Source organism: Gymnoscopelus braueri, assembly GCF_963280865.1.
Source record: "Gymnoscopelus braueri genome assembly, chromosome: 8".
NCBI classification, from domain to species: domain Eukaryota; kingdom Metazoa; phylum Chordata; class Actinopteri; order Myctophiformes; family Myctophidae; genus Gymnoscopelus; species Gymnoscopelus braueri.
Genome location: NC_137609.1, coordinates 25592636 through 25609464, shown reverse-complemented (window position 1 = coordinate 25609464; position 16829 = coordinate 25592636). Strand labels below are relative to the sequence as shown.

At 39.6% G+C, this 16829-nt stretch overlaps 2 protein-coding genes across 4 annotated transcripts; one reads left to right on the top strand and one right to left on the bottom strand.

The window, feature by feature from the left end:
• Positions 1-114: 114 nt before the first annotated feature.
• On the top strand, positions 115-2737 carry LOC308089767 (interleukin-1 receptor type 2-like). Of its 2 annotated transcripts, XM_080434677.1 has the most exons (5): positions 115-1411; positions 1487-1528; positions 1614-1667; positions 1926-2055; positions 2273-2737. In XM_080434677.1, the coding sequence occupies exons 1-5, from the start codon at positions 1387-1389 to the stop codon at positions 2442-2444; spliced, it is 423 nt and encodes a 140-aa protein (XP_080290803.1). In that variant the 5' UTR covers positions 115-1386; the 3' UTR covers positions 2445-2737. The 2 variants fall into 2 exon arrangements, with proteins under 2 accessions (XP_080290803.1, XP_080290804.1); XM_080434678.1 differs by lacking the exon at positions 1487-1528.
• Positions 2738-2914: 177 nt separating this feature from the next.
• Positions 2915-15544, bottom strand: nlrc3l1 (NLR family, CARD domain containing 3-like 1). 2 transcript variants are annotated; one of them, XM_080434674.1, is made up of 7 exons: positions 15457-15544; positions 13807-14061; positions 12742-12849; positions 12408-12485; positions 12160-12268; positions 11781-12021; positions 2915-5002 (listed from the first exon to the last, which is right to left on the bottom strand). In XM_080434674.1, exons 2-7 carry the CDS (start codon positions 13995-13997, stop codon positions 3405-3407), a joined length of 2325 nt encoding a protein of 774 aa, XP_080290800.1. In that variant the 5' UTR covers positions 13998-14061; positions 15457-15544; the 3' UTR covers positions 2915-3404. The 2 variants fall into 2 exon arrangements, with proteins under 2 accessions (XP_080290800.1, XP_080290801.1); XM_080434675.1 differs by lacking the exon at positions 2915-5002 and adding an exon at positions 5654-10417.
• Positions 15545-16829: the final 1285 nt, after the last annotated feature.

Here is a 16829-nt window from a genome sequence, read left to right as displayed (position 1 = left end):
TGTTCTTAAGTCAAGTACTTTTCAGGTCTTCGTCAACAGTCCTTAAACTTAACATGTTGCCAAGATAATGCCACTTAACCACTATATACTTTGTGGTATGACAAATAACGAATGGATCTACAAGCTCGCAATGTTTTGTGAGCTATTTGTGTGTGTGTGTGAGTGCAAAAGTGTCACTTTTCAGCTACAGTCACCCTTTTGAACCCAAATAGGGCAATTGTGTGACACCTGACCCGAAAGAAAACAACATGTCACCTTTTTCACCTCTGGGCTGTTTGCATGCCTGGGGGTTAGTGTCTCCTCTTAGCAAAATTGTATCACTTGGATTAGGCAATGGTCTGCTAATCAAGGTCACGTTTTGACTCTGAAAAAAACGTAACTGAAATTGAGTATAGTCTGACAAATTCACTCAAGAAATATTCCTCACTACACTACTGGGTCAGAAAATATGAGCCTCCCCGTACAGTACATGCAACCGGAGCGTAGTAAAAACATTTAATATGAAATGTGATCACTTTGTCCTATGAATTCATGAAATATTTGCGTGTGTGCATATGTGAGTTGGTTGGATCAGCAAATTTACCAAAAATATCAATAAATCTGCAAATCCCCATATATGGAGTAGACTGATGTAATCAATATAGTACTGATGTCATAGACCAGCCTGGACTCCATATTTGGGTATGCCTTACTCGAAACTCCATACGGGCATAAAAGGGACAACAAAAATCTCCCATTTAATGGCAGAACACAGACCGGTACAATGGGCATAAGCGGGTGGAGCATGCATTCCCAACTTTCATAGTTTCCGACTTGCATCGTTCTCTATTGGTTTGTTAAACCTATGGACTCATTAGCAGGTGTCCTGTTAAAGGTGTTCATGGTTTTCTGGAAGAACTTTCCCAGTGTATAATGCCACATACTGACAACTGACTGAAAGGGACGTTTTGTGAAGTGAATTTCACCTCAAACAACACTATGGAACATTAGGCATGGAGGGGGAAAACATTTGATCACTTCATGTGTCAATGTGTCATTGTCATGCTTTATTTTATTTAATGTTCCTTAATAAATGTCATGAATTGTCTGTGTGAATATTAGGATCACAGGATTTGTTTAGTAAGGTCAGCATTCACACAGAAAAATAATTCTCTGAGTTCATTTATCCAATTATAACTCGAGTTAAATTAACTAAGGCTTTTATTGTGTATGATTTACCATCATAATGTATATGACAAATGCAATGAAAACAATGATCAAGTCCCAGTGGAATTTCCCTGTGTGCTTGTTGGGTTCAGTGGGTGTAGGGAAGTAAGAATTGTATATATAGTCAACATAAGGTGTTGCTAGAGCAAACAGCAAAGACCTGCTAATCAAAGAGCCAAAATGCAGATGACACATGCTCTCACAGGTAATAACTTTTAAAACCCTTAATTTTTTTGCTTATGCATTATGACATTGTCTAAATGTTCTATTTTCACACCAGCTGTTGGATGTCTTTTTGTCCTGCTTTCCGAAGCTGCAACAGGTACAGTTTGTATTGAGGGCAAAATTATATTTAAACATTAGTAACTAATTAAGAACTATCACTCAAATTGGTTTATTTTCTCTAGAGGAATCTCCTGAAATAATTGGGCCAGACCATATCCAAATGAAAGCCTGTCCAGGTACAACATTTTATATTGCACAAATGATTAACCACTGAACGCTGCTATCATATCAATAGCAACAATACCTCATTGTTGGATGACACAGTCAGCTGACTCGATTTCCGTTAATATATTATGTTTTGGATAAAGATGAGACCATGTATTATGAGCAGCGGAAATGCAAATTATTTTAAAAGGTTTAAACCTTTTCTCAAACTTGTTTCAAACCATTTTGGATGGTATTATACGGGTTTGAGTATTTTCTGATCTTTACAGGAAAGCAGCTGGTTCTTGACTGTAAGGCATATCCTAATTGTGAAGACGATTTGACTCTTATCTACTGGTTGGTCAATGGCTCCTTCCCTGAAACAGCCTTCACCAATGGTAGAGGAGTTGAAACTGAAGAGTAAGTTTGAGGTGTTGAAATATTTACATATTAAAATAAAAGTATATTAAGTTAACCATATCACGATGCCAGCCACATCTCTGCTGATTCTAATGAAGTTCTGTTATTAGGTCAGACTGCTGGTAGAATTGTGAAACATTAATTAGGACCCATTATAAGTTTAACTTATACAGCCTATGAATAGAATGTGAATGAATGCAGTATTATTATTTTTCAGGTCAGTGTCTGAAGGTGGTAAAATTATCCACAGGAGTTTGGTGTTGAAGAATGTCACATCAGAAGACTTCACGTCTACTTTTATGTGTGTGGTGATGAACCCTGTTGGGTTTGCAGAAAAGCACATAACACTGAGCACAATGGTGTCCCAAGAGAATTTTGTTCAAGTTTAGTTAGTTATGTCCTTAATGTAAAGCTATATATATGGAATAAATGTAGGAAGAATGGCAACTCATGCTTAGGAGAAACAAGAATAGTTAATTTATGTACAATGGATTTCTTTTGCCTTATGTGTAATTGCCTGGTGTGTAATTAAATTAGTAAATGATACAATGCTACGAATCATATACTTCAAATTATTATTCAATCATATTTATATTTTTGAACATGTTTAAGTCCTCCATACAGAGCTGGCGGAATAGCAGCTAGACCAAATTATAACCATAAATAAATTGAGTTGAAGCAGGTTGTTATTTTGGTTGTCTTGTTCACTGGAAATTGTATGAATGTGCTTAAGTTTAGTTTTCTCTAATACTCTCTGCTACCCCCGCCCCAACACGTGGAACTCAGTTTCCTTCCTCCCTCACTCGCACACTCTCTCCCTCACGCACTCGCACGCACACACAAAAGAGAACAACTGAAATAAGCTCTTGACCTTTCTTTTATTCTTTTAACAGATATGTACAAATAGGTTTATGCATATGCAATTTCTCAAAGATGCCAATTCAATCAAAACAGTTTTTGTCTATGACATGTTTTCTCAAATGCGGTTTGAAATCATGTCCATAAACATTTAATAACTGCCATTTTGTACATAATGATTACCTCATTTCAGGGTGTCAAAGACAAAATACTTTAAATTTTTTTGGTAAAGAGAGATAAATCCCAAGGTTTAATCAATTCCAGATGTATGTGGAAAATACACCACTTTCATCATTTTGCCACAACAGAGCTTTAAGTGAACCTAATGTCAACTGAAATCACGGCAAATTACAATGATTTATGAAAATGTATAGTTCATGTCTCAAAGTTGTGTAGCAGGATGATAGTTGAAGTCTGTGTGTAGTTAGTTTTCATACTTTGGTCAAAAGGGAATGTGAAGCAAACAGGATAGTGTTCTTTCAAAAGAGTAATCACAGGGATGCTTCCTGCTTTGTTCCTAGTCCCAGCTCCTCCAAACAGTGATGCAAGTTGGCCATCCTGTCAGGGTGCAGGTCTTCGTTGAACTTCTTCTTGATGAATGTGGCTATGTCCCCCACGACAGATTTTTCTGAAGAGGTGATCACGTTCTTCAGCAGTGCTTGGTTGGTCTTTACTGCCATCCCCATCAGGAAACGTAAGAAGATGTCGTCTCTTCCATCTTCACAAAGCAGGCTTCGCTCCACAGCACACTTGAACAGATCCAACAAGCTTTCCGGCTTAAACAATCTCAAAATCGGTGAAATCTTGCCTTTCGCGGGCGTTGTGAGGAGAATATTCTTTCCATGATTGCTGAAGGAGAGAAATACATAGAGAGCAGCCATGTACTCCTGCATGGTGGAATGGATAAAGGTCTGGGCCCTTTCCATACTGAAGACATATCTTCCATTATCAAACTCTGTGCAGAGGCCACTGTTTTCGATTGCCTCTTCATAGGTTACCCCACTTTCAGACCAGAGATTACTCTCCACCGACCATTTCCCTTTTTCAAGCATGGAGAAGGCCATCTTTCCCATTTTTATGAGGAAATCTTGGTCCTCTTCTGCAGTGCGGGGTTTGGCTCTGGTGTTGCGACTGTGTATGTTCCTCAGTACAAGCTGTGTGTACACCTTGGTAATGGCTCTGGGCAGCGCTGCGTGTAGGCCATGTTTTTTAAACTCACTTTGGAACTCTGTACGCAGCAGTGAGCAAAACACAGGCAAGTGACACATGATGTGCATGGTCTTGCAGGATTTCACATGGTTAATGACTTTCTCCGCTTGAGCTGGGTCCTCAAACATTTTCCTGAAGTACACATCCTTCAGGTCATCATTGAATCCACGCACTTCTGTTACCTTTCTCACCACTGATGGCGCTGGCAGGGCGCAATTCTTTAGTGGCCGTGTAGTGACCCACACTACATTGTCGTGGAACATCGTTCCCCTGAGGAGGTTTACTACCAGCGTAGATATGGGAGAGGGAGTAGTGACCTCAACAGTGTAGGTGCGGCCGAAGTGGAGCTCCACTGGGTATTCATCATAACCATCAAAGATAAACATGAGCTTTCCCTCTCCATCTATACTGTCTAATGACTTCAACCTCTGGGTTTCTGGGTAGAACCTGTTCAACAACTCCAGGAAGCTGAGCTTGGGGTCCTGTCCTATTTTGTATAAATCTTTGAATGGCAGGGGAAACAGGAGGAAGATGTGTTCGTGGCTCCGCTCTTCAGCCCAATCGAGGATGAACTTCTGCACAAGCATAGACTTCCCTGACCCTGGTAATCCAATACTCACCATCAAGGTGACCTGAAATTCCTCAATCATAGCCGTACCAAAGATCATATCTTGTGTCATCGGCTTTTCTGGGTGACGATTGCGCTCTAGCTTCTCTATTTTCCTTATCTCATGTTCATAGTTTGGGCCATGATTACTTGACAAGGTCAGGTGGACAGGACTGTAGACACTGTAAAAGGGCTTCTGCACTTCACTTTGTTCCAAAGTTACGTTGCCATATCTCTGCTTTAGGGTGTTCCTTAGTGCAAAGCGTACTTCATCTGCACAAACAAAACAAAACATACGTTTTTAAAAAATGCACTCTGCTGAAGCAGTGTGGAGGATTTGCCTCTGCAGGGCAGCCTATTATATATATTTTTTAATAACTACGCAACTGAGTTGATTATTCCATACATGGCAGTTCTCACGGGTTGACACTTAACGGTTGCCCGATTTACCGGGGCAAGTAAAAAATGTGAGCTTGTGCATCTGCAGTTTGCTATTTTTATGTGGGGGAGATTGAACAATTTAAAATTTGCCCAAAATGGAGACAATGGGGTTAATGTGGCCCAAACCTCTAGTACAGTATATGAGCATAAAAGGTACACAGACGAAAGTCTCCATATGGCATAACCGGAACACAGGCAGACGGGTACAACCGGGTGGGTCATTCATTCCTAACTTTCATCGTTTTCTATTGGTTAGTTAAACCTATGGTCTTCTCATTAGCAGGTGTCGTGTTAGAGGTCATATTCATGGTCCTCTGTAAGTACTTTTCTCAGTGTATGCCACATACTGACAACTCTGACCGGGACCTTTTTTCTTGTAAGTGAATTTCACCACACCATTTGAAAACTTGGCATGGAGGGGGAAAACATTTTACTTCATGTGTCAGTGTGTCATTGTCATGCTTTATTTTTATTTAATGTCCCTTACTAAATGTCATATTATTTAGATGACCTGTACATACAAATGTATTGTGTCTGTGTGAATGTGAATATGAGGATCACATGACTGGTTTGGAAGGTCTGCATTCACACACAGTAAAATCCTCAGTGTTCATTTATCCAATTGTAACTCAAGCGTTAAATGAACACTGAGGCTTTTATTGTGAATGATTTACCATCATAATGTATATGAGAAATGCAATGAAAACTATTTGTGATCATTCATGTCCCTGTGGAATTTCCCTGTGCGCCTGCCACTTGCTTAGTGGGTGTAGGGAAGTAAGCGTTATATATAGTCAACTTTATGAGCGAGGTGTTGCTAGAGCCAGCTGCAAAGACCTGCTTATCAAAGAGACAATATGCAGATGACACATGCTCACAGATAACTTTTAAAACCCCCCTTTTTTTATTGATTTAATACTCTATTAGTCAGAAATGTAAACAGTACGGGCGGTACTGTAAGCAATTTAGGCTAAAGGGATAACACAAAGAGGTCCTGGGGACTTGTTTCCATTATAGTTCTATTAGTCCATGAGCCAGAGCCCCAAAATTGAGCAATGATTATCGAAAGAGTGGGCAAAACCAAACCTATATTAAATTGTTCATAGGGTCAATACGAGTAAATAAATATATGATAACCTTTCCACAGGAGCAGCTTTTTCATGGTTATCACACATTTTGTTATTTTCCCCATACGTACATGATAGGTGAAAAAAATAAAAAAAATAAAAAAGCGTTATCATAATGAAACTTCCTGAGTTGATTACTTACAAGACGACAATGATTTATCGTATTACAAGTTTTCTGAAATTGTATATTTAAATATGCAAATTAGGCATTAGGAAAATATGCCCACATTTGCATAACTTTCCAGAATCAACATTGGAACATTGGACAAAGCCAGAGTCAACATACTTATTTCATTTTGTTAAGATGTTGGAGTCAAAGGTTTTTAACGAGGGAATATTCAATATCTGGCTCAATTTTGGGGCTCTGGCTCATGGACTAAATGCCTAATTTGCATATTTAAATATACAATTTCAGAAAACTTGTAATACGATAAATCATTGTCTTCATGTAAGTAATCAACTCAGGAAGTTTCATTATGATAACTCCTTTTTAAATTGTCATTTTTTCACCTGTCTTGTACGTATGGGGAAAATAACAAAATGTGTGATAACCATGAAAAAGCTGCTCCTGTGGAGAGGTTATCATATATTTATTTACTCGTATTGACCCTGTGAACAATTTAATATAGGTTTGGTTTTGCCCACTCTTTCGATAATCTTGTCTGGCTCATGGACTATATGTATTCAATTCATCAACAGCATAGAATATTAACACATTAATACATGTCATAAACAAATACAACTATATATACAAAGGAAAAACGGCAGCAGTGAATGACACCTCCTGAGAATTGAGAATTTTGTTCAAGTTGAGTAAAGTTATGTCCAAAAGTAAAGCTATATGGAAATAAACGTAGTTGGCAATTCATTTTCTGGAGAAACAAAAATAGTAAAATTATGTACAATGGATTTTGCCTGATGTGTAATTTTGCATGAGACGCCAAGTATGATATGTATCATATCTGTTTATGTATTCTTTAAATTATTCAATGATATTAATTTATATTTTTGAACCTGTTAACCAAGTCCTCCATACAGAGCTGGCGGTATGGCAGCTAGACCAAATTATAACCATGAAGTTGTAGCAGGTTCCATATAGCCATGTGTTATTAGTGTGAGGGCAACCAGACTATAGTACTCTACCTACTTTCTTTATTCTTCTTCTAGATAAACTTTATTTTGTCATGCTACTCCTCCCAGTTTTTTCCCCCCAATTTCGTGCCATATGTCAAAATGACCGGCTTCATCGGGAATCACAGGCTTATACTTTGCTAAGACATTGGTTACATAGTTTAATTGATATTGATTTATTAGTGCATTACATTTCCCCATCCACTTTAACACAGAGTGCCAATCGCGTAGATCTACGCGAACCTATTTAAAGCCGCCACGTGCCAATCGCGTAGAAGTTCGCGTTGATTTCACCAAAAGTGCACTTTCGAAAATTTTTGATCTACTTCCGTTTCCGGTAGCACCACCGGAAACGGAATTATTTGGGATCCGGTTTTGCCGATCCCGTCGGCCCTCGTTCTAATGACGAAACTGAAACTCATTTTCTCCTTGTAGTTTTTTCTCCTCGCATATCACTGTTTAACGTAAACCGTTCTAACTACAACATGGATGCCCCGTTTGACACGTGGTCTTCACTGGTAGAAGCAGTGAGATGTCCGCGATGTTTACAAACAGTGCACAGCTCAATCTTAAGGATTTTAACAAGGTCTATGGCGACGTGAAAAAAACAAAAAAACAACAACACGTTGGCACTGGTGAGTACATTATGAGATTAACGTCTTTTTTTTTCTCAGAAACCGTAAGGGCTAGCAGGGTCGGTAGGGGCCTATTTCTTTAGTGGGATGGGGCCTATTTCCTAAAATCAAAACCGCACGTATCACGAGCGCGGGATCCGATCAGCACCGAATGGCACGTCACGCTGCCTCCGACGTTATTCCTCCCGCCGTATTCCTCGCGCCCCGGCGGCCGCGACCAGCGTCTGATTCACACTCTCTCACACACACACACACACACACACACACACAAAATGAGCAATTAAAATAAGCTCTTAGCCTTTCCTTTATTCTTTTGACAGAAACGTACAAATATGTTTATGCATATGCAATTTGTCAAAGATGCCAATCAATCAAAATGGTCTATGACATTTGTTTTCTCAAATGCAGTTTGAAATCATGTCCATGAACATTTAAAAACTGTGCGATTTTGTACATGATTACCTCATTTCAGGGTGCCAAAGACAAAATACATAATTGGTAAATACAGATAAACCCTGAGGTTTAATCAATTCCAGGTCTGCAAAAAAAATAAACCACAGTCACCATTTTGCGAAGTGAACTGGACGTCAAATAAAATCAAGACAAATTACAATGATTCATGAAAAATTGAAAATGTATAGTTCATTTTTCAAAGTTGTGTAGCAGGATGACAGTTGGCGCTTTTGTGTAGTTAGTTTCCATACTTTCAAAAGGGAATGTGAAGCAAACAGGATGCAAGTTATGATTGTTCTTTCAAAAGAGTAATCAAAGGGTTGATGCCTGCTTTGTTCCTAAGCCCAGCTCATCCAAACAGTGATGCAAGTTGGCCATCCTGTCAGCGTGAAGGTCTTCCTTGAACTTCTTCTTGATGAATTTGGCTATGTCCTCCACGACAGATGGTTTTTCTGAAAAGTCGACCAGGTTCATGAGCAGTTCTTGGTTGGTCTTCACTGCCATCCCCATCAGGAAACGCAAGAACATGTCGTCTCTTCCATCTTCACAAAGCAGGCTTCGCTCCACAGCACACTTGTACAGGTCTAACAAAGTGCCAGTCTTGAACATTCGTGTAATCTTGCCTTTCAGGGCCGTTGTGAGGAGAAGATTCTTCCCATGATTGCTGAAGGTGAGAAATACATAGAGAGCAGCCATGTACTCCTGCATGGTGAATTGGACAAAGAACGCGGCCCTTTCCATACTGAAGATATATTTTCCATTATCAAACTCTGTGCAGACGCCACTGCATTCTATTGCCTCTTCATAGGGTATCCCACTTTCAGTCCAGAGATGACTGTCCACCTCCCATACGCCTTTTTCAAGCATGCCGAGAGCTATCTTTCCCATTTTCATGAGGAAATCTTGTTCCTCTTCTGGGCTGCGGGGTTTGGCTCTGGTGCTGCGACAGTTTAAGTTCCTCTGTAGGAGCTGTGTGAACAACTTGGTATTGGTTCTGGGCAGCTCTGCATGTGGGCCATGTTTTTTAAACTCACTTTGGAACTCTGTACGCAGCAGTGAGCAAAACACAGGCATGAAACACATGATGTGCATGGTCTTGCAGGATTTCACATGGTTAATGACTTTCTCCGCTTGAGCTGGGTCCTCAAACATTTTCCTGAAGTACACATCCTTCAGGTCATCATTGAATCCACGGATTTCTGTTACTTTTGTCATCACTGATGGCGATGGCAGGTCGCAATTCTTTAGTGGCCGTGTAGTGACCCACACTAGATTGTCGTGGTACATCGTTCCCCTGAGGAGGTTTACTATCAGCGTAGTCATGGGAGAGGGAGTGTTGACATCAACAGTGTAGGTGCGGCCGAAGTTGAGCTCCACTGGGTACTCATCATAACCATCAAAGATAAACATGAGCTTTCCCTCTCCATCTATACTTTTTAATGACTTCAACCTCTGGGCTTCTGGGTAGAACCTGTACAACATCTCCAGGAAGCTGATCTCGGGGTCTTGAATTTTGTATAGATCTCTGAATGGCAGGGGAAACAGGAGGAAGATGTGTTCGTGGCTCTGCTCTTCAGCCCAATCGAGGATGAACTTCTGCACACACATAGACTTCCCTGACCCTGGTATTCCAGTAGTCACAAGATATGTGACATTATATTCATCAATCATATCCATACCAAAGATCATATTTGATGTCATCGGTTTTTCTGGGTGCGTAAGGCGCTCTAGCTTCTCTATTTTCCTTATCTCATGTTCATAATTTGGGCCATGATTATGTGATAAGGTCATGTAGAGAGGACTGTAGACACTGCGAAAGGGCTTCTGCACTTGTTCCAAAGGCTCCTTTACACTGCCATATCTCTGCTTTAGTGTGTTCCTTAGTGCAAAGCGTACTTCATCTGCACAAAACAAAAAAAAAAAAACCCAAAACCTTTAAGTGAAACACCCTTTTATACCCATTAACAGTACAATGTATTTTGGGGAGTTTGTTTTTAGGATGATCAACCGAGCCATGCAGTTATAAAAAAAAAATAGTTGCAGTTTTTAATCAACGCAGCAGAGTTGATGGCAGTTCTCATGGGGTTGACACTAACGGCTACCCGATTTACTGGGGCAAGTGGAGTTTGCTCTTTCTGGTTGCTTGAATGGGCACATGTTTTTTTTGCAGGTTTTCTCTTCTTTTTGTGTGTCATCATAGGGGTGTAAGTAGAACCTTGTCAGAATGGGTATTGCAAAACGTTTTTTTTTCTTTTTTTAGTCAGTATCAATATATTATGCATTGAAAAAACAGCTATCAGAAGACTACCAGAGGAGGTAGATCTTAATTCCCATCGAAAGGAGTGTCATTCACTGCCGCCGTTTTACCGTTTTCTCCTTTGCACATATAGTTGTTTGTATTAGTTGATGACATGTATTAATATTCTATGCTATGTTGATGAATTGAATACACAACGGAATACACAATGGAAACAAGTCCCCAGGATTTTTTTTGTGTTATCCTTTTCAGGGGTTGACACCAACAGTTCCTGACTGCCCGTGGCAGGTAAATAAAACTGCGAGCAGCAGCATCCCACCAACAGACTTTTGTCGCTGTGCTGCGGTTCCGTAGTCCCTTAAACCAACATGTGCAAATACAAGAATGCAGCATGAAGCTTATAAAGCCTTCCGTAAGTCAGATTCAAAACAGCAGTGCCAGTACCTACAGACGTTTGTTTATTGAACGGTCAAAGCTGAACACGTGTCAAGTTAAGACTAACGTAAACCCTTGACTTCCGGTCGGTGGACTTCAAAATAATAGCACTTTGTCAAGTTACGGGGAAGTAAGTGTCTTCCGGTCTATGGAATGTAAAATAAGAGCACACTTGACCTATTATGTGCCGTTTTTACGGTTGCTACACTAAAAGATATTAAATAACAAGTGTGAACCCATAGTCATACTCATAGCTTTTTAGATATTTGGCATACATATTGAGGTTTTTATCGCACAGCCCCAGAATTCGCAAGTAGAAAGTAAAAAATAAGTGTTAAATTGACGGTAATTCAAATATTATCATTTTATAATGGACGATAAACTTTTCGGGACCTACACTTGCCCGACAGGCAAGTGCCTCTGAGACCTTAGTGTCAACCCCTGAGTTGTACCTCCCTGCTGTTTACATTTCTGACTAATAAAGTATTCAAATACAAAAAAACAACAACCCTGCAAACCATTACATGTGAAACAGACTTGCTTATTTAAGACGTTACCAGGTGCATACTTACTCCTTAAGCACCTCTTCTCGAGATGATCGACCAGCGTTTTCTTTCCGATATCCAGGAGAATGAACTTGGTGAGCTGCATTGTCACTTCGATGTCATAACACTCCAGCAGCTTGTCCACCAGGTCAATCATGTCCAAGTGCTGGGGCGAAATGCTGAAGGACTCTGGATACCGATTCCACAGGATCGATTTGAAGTACCTCAGTTCAGTTTCTGACAACTTTGTCAAGATTTCACTGATCACCTAATTTTGGAAGTAAATCAAAGCAAACTTTCACAAGTTTGGCAAAAGTTTCTTATGGCCTTTGCTTGTGATGAATAGCCTAAATATCTATCAATTGACAAATACAATATCTAAATGAGCCCACAAACAAACACCAACCTTGAAAGTGAATCCTACAGTCAGGGAAGGGTGCTTGATCACATTTGGGTCTCGGATGAGCTCTGGTCTTACAGGAGTGTAAGAGATGGTGTCATCTTTGGTTCGAACTCTGGTGAGGGTATTGGTGAAATTTGAACATGATGCATTCAGTAAACAGATAGTTGTACACAGAATCCGGTGTTAATTTCACTTGACTGAGAAAGTATATTTTTACATCTCAAAGCGGATTTTACTTTGAATAGACATACTTGCGTGTTCTTTTTTCACAATCATCACTGTCGTAGGAGTAGCAGCTTGAGAATGAGTTCCTTCTCTCTAGGTGGACACTGTCAGACAGGAACCACAAAGCACTCAGTGGAATACAAACGTAAAAGTGGGATTTCAAGATGCATGATGGTACATTTTTTAATTATTACTTTTATGTTTGATGGTGAATACATGAGCTCACCTATTATAGCAATTTCCTTAGTGATTAATAATACAAATCATTAGGCTATGAGAAAATGGTTAATGTATTCATTGTGTACAACAAATGACTGCATGGTGTAGCACTCTTTTTTCTTTGTCTTTAAAGCCCCGTACCTTGTGGCGGTTGTATCTTCACCGTCCATTCCAAGAGACTGATGACCACTATCACTCCCCATTGACTTGTAACTCAAAACTGGAGATGCAGCCCTTTCAACAGTTTGCCTATGACAAATGTGGAAATATGTTATTTTCTACAACACACAACCATACATCACAGTAACAACACACATTTTGTAAAGAATAACCTCTAGTGCCATCAATGACTTTTCTTTATAGTAATTATTGATATACTGTGTATACATATTTCTTTTGCTGGTGCACATATATTAAGTATAATTATTTTACTGTCCTGGGCTTATATGGATATCATTTTGTGTCGAGGAACACAAAATAAATTCTGTTACAGTTACACCATAGACATAGAGAGCATCAAATGGAACCTCCTGGTGGCTCAACCAGTCATTGCGGTTTTAAACGGTACATTTAATTGTTTGAATGCTTAGGACCTGTTATTATCCCTTCTCTCTGCTGTTATTTCCCCGTCTTCTGTTGTTGTTGTTTTTCTATTGTTTTTCTACTGGATAAAAATCATTACTGTGGTGGTTCAGTTGTAACACAGTTGCCTTAAAACTTTAATTAATGCCGTCAATGACTTATTGCAAGTTCATTTATGCAAGTTTAACAACTTGATACATAGATTGCTAAGTACACCAGTGGTTCTCAAAGTTTTCATGCCAAGAATCACCAAATTGTATGTATTTGTATTTGGCCGCAGAACCCCATTTGTAAAAAGAGTTTCTGCCCGGGACCCCCATGAGAGAAGATTTATCAAGAAAAAGGCAGATCTATTTTTGAATAGCCAAAATATAAAATAGGGTTTAACTGTTCCCCATTTAGCTGGGGATCCCCTGGAACCCCCTCAAGGACCCCTGGGGGTCCCTGGATAGCTAGACTCCACTAAAATCTTATGATATTTAGTCAACTTAAACCCTTCAGATTACTAAAATGTGACAAAAACAACATGGAATTTATTCAAAAGACTAACTAAAACTAAATAAAAATTAGCTGTCAAAATTAACACTGCTTTGAGGTTAGTGTTTAGCAACAATGTCTCCGCACCAGTGACTGGTATCCATAGGATCCATATGCTCATGACCCAGGTCCAGAGAAGGTCTCCTCTCAGGTATATAGTAGACCTCGTCCTCATCATCCTCCTCCTCTCCAGCACCAGACGCTCCATCCAAAAAGGAAATCCTGTCTGAGTGTGTGGAACTCATTTCGACTTCACCCTCCCCCTCCCCCTCCTCCATGGTTGTGTAGCACCAAGGAGTCAGATATTAGTAGAAAATGATTGCTGTTGCTCACAGGAAATGCCTACAGCAAAGGAACAAATATTGCAAACATTTGAGTAAAATTTCATTAGAAAAAATGCACCAATTTGTTCAAGGATTCTGCAGATATTTTCATTATTTCTTTTCACATACAAATAACTTCAAGTATTGAATTAGCCCTGAAACGTGACAGTTATATCATGCCAGTCACAGCGCTACTTGTTCCTGTTTTTTTTTTAAATGTTACATTTACAACCAGTACATCTACATAAACGTTCAGATTTCAAATATAAAGTGCTTACCCCAAAGCCACGGATGTAACAAGTTAAAGCGCCCGGGTCTAAGTACCCGTATCTTCCGTATTGTTCAATAAAAAGCATTTCAATCCGATCGGTGGCCATTTTCTTTATATGCTTTCAACTACGCGCCCCTATCGGTTGGGAGGTGTATTGCACTCTGATACAAAAATAGAAAATGGCCGGCGATCGGATTAAAATGCTTTTTATTGAACAATACGGAAGATACGGGTGCTTAAACCCTGGCGCTTTGACTTGTTACATCCGTGGCTTTGGGATAAGCACTTTATATTTGACATCTCAACGTTTATGTAGATGTACTGGTTGTAAATGTAAAGTTTTCAAAAACCAGGAACAAGTAGCGCCGTGACGCTTGTGGCAGACGAGCGTAATCTGAACCATGATTAGTATTGAATTTGCTGTAAATTGCGATTTACTCTGTAATGTAGCCTACACACACGTCACAAATGTGTAACACAGACTTGCGAAATATTAGCATAGGCTTCTCCTAACAAATGAATTAACAGCTCTGTTAAGATTTAAAAAAAACTTTTCTGTTCATGTCTTGTTTTAGCTAATCAAGCGTATGGCTTTTATTATTTTATAATTAGGTCTAACTTTTCATCTCCCCACGTATTACATTTTAATGTTCAAAGTAGTATATACAAATAGTTTGATTATTTTATTGGTTTTATGGTTAGCTACAAACGGCGGGCTTTGGCCAACGGTCGACGTGTTTCATCCATTTCCGTATTACTTCTACTCTGGCTACAACATGGAGAATCAAGTGGAGAATGCGGAAATACTGGGCCCATAAATGACGGATTGAAACTTAACTAATAATTGTACCCTTTCGACGATTGAATCACGTTAAACATTATCACATAAGCTTTCTGTGCTCACAACACTGACTGCATGCGCACACATGTTGAGTCAACATTGTTGACTAATATTGTTAACATGCAAAGTGTAATTATCTTGCGATTACCACATTTGAGGTAATCTTTGTTCATAGCAGGCCAACTACCACAACAACAACAACAGAGCGATGCCTATATTGCCTACCAGCTTTCTATGCATGAATATAGGATATAGCCTACATTATTATGCTAATATTCAAAATGAAATGTCTTAAAAGTTACCCAAATGTTCCTCGTTGCGGAGCTTCCTCAATGTCGACAAACTTTCTTCCAGTTTCGACTCTATGTGCTCAAGCTGTGACGAAACACGAAACTCCTTTTTTTTTGGAGGGGGCGTTTGCTCTGTGCATTTACTGCCACCAAGTGGACTGGAATATGAATGCTCAAATTATTATACATAAATAAAATTAAAACCTCAAAGGTTTACCTCACCTTGCCATTATATTGAGTTATTAAGTGTTACTGACTCCAAGACAGTAGGCTATGGGACAACAAGCTGATACACAAAACATAAACATACAAATGTGGCAAACCTCATATAACATTCTTAGTGAGAAAGTGATAAATCTACCTGTACCTTGTGTGTGTGTGTGTGCGTGTGCGTGTGTGCCTACATGCAGTGTATTGTTTAGCAACCTGGGCAATAATCATGGCCTATCCTCAAGGAGAAATCCACCGGTCATAATTATTCCTTGGTTTATGGTCCTGTTTAATCATGCCACTGGGATGGGAGAGTAGGTTTTAGATTCCCCAAGTTGCTAAATCAAGGTAAAACTGATTGCAGGGACGGATTAGACTCAAGGAGGCAGCCTGCACGACCCAATTATCTTTTAGGGCCCCCTTGCATCCCAACCCTTCCAGAATGGACATGCAAACACACTACTCGAATTGTAAGGCATGCGTGGGTCAAGACAGCACCTGTATACATGCATCTTATCGCACAGGATTTACAGTCTATAGCCTATGGACCTATTTACCTGATATTTATTTGCATGTTAAAAAATAATATGCTTAAAAATACTTGCCAGCTCTGTTAATCAGATAGTCATATTAGTCAGATGGCTATAGGAGGGGACTTGTACTGTAGGCTGAGGGTCCTAATGGCCCCCATATTTCCGAATTTACCTATTTAGATATATAGCCTATAGTAAATTGTTGACAGGCCTGCAGTCAAGGGCTCCTGGGCACTGGCCCCATTAGCCAAGTCCATTATCCGTCCATGCCTGATCGGTGATGGATTATGGTATGTGTTAGATGAAAGATAGGAACATATGTTTCTATGCCCTTGCCTACACCAGGAGACTCAGTGTAGTAGGCTATAGTATGGTTGGAAAAGTATAAATTTACCTCCTACCCCACTGGACATTTATTGAATCCTAAACCACCTATCAGCCTACCACCACCCTGGGAGATGTAGGCCTCATTTAGCTGCCTACCTAGCCTAGATGCCTTTCTACAATTGCCTCTAACACATTAATGCCAGATATGGCACATTTAAGCTACACATACTGATTATCCCATTTCCTTATATAAACTTTTATCAGGTATAGGAGTACATTGATTATGAGTGGATTATGCAACACTAACCCCTGGGT

What these genes read in the sequence shown, in the direction of transcription:
- LOC308089767 (XM_080434677.1), top strand. Translation starts at nt 1,387, where the DNA reads ATGCAGATGACACATGCTCTCACAG. An exon ending in CCAAATGAAAGCCTGTCCAG is followed by an intron (nt 1,668 to 1,925) that starts GTACAACATTTT and finishes TGATCTTTACAG; the next exon opens with GAAAGCAGCTGGTTCTTGAC. An exon ending in AGAGGAGTTGAAACTGAAGA is followed by an intron (nt 2,056 to 2,272) that starts GTAAGTTTGAGG and finishes ATTATTTTTCAG; the next exon opens with GTCAGTGTCTGAAGGTGGTA.
- nlrc3l1 (XM_080434674.1), bottom strand. Translation starts at nt 13,997, where the DNA reads ATGGAGGAGGGGGAGGGGGAGGGTGAAGTCGAAATGAGTTCCACACAC. An exon ending in GAAGATACAACCGCCACAAG is followed by an intron (nt 12,486 to 12,741) that starts GTACGGGGCTTT and finishes CCTGTCTGACAG; the next exon opens with TGTCCACCTAGAGAGAAGGA. An exon ending in CGAGAAGAGGTGCTTAAGGA is followed by an intron (nt 5,003 to 11,780) that starts GTAAGTATGCAC and finishes TTGTTTGTGCAG; the next exon opens with ATGAAGTACGCTTTGCACTA.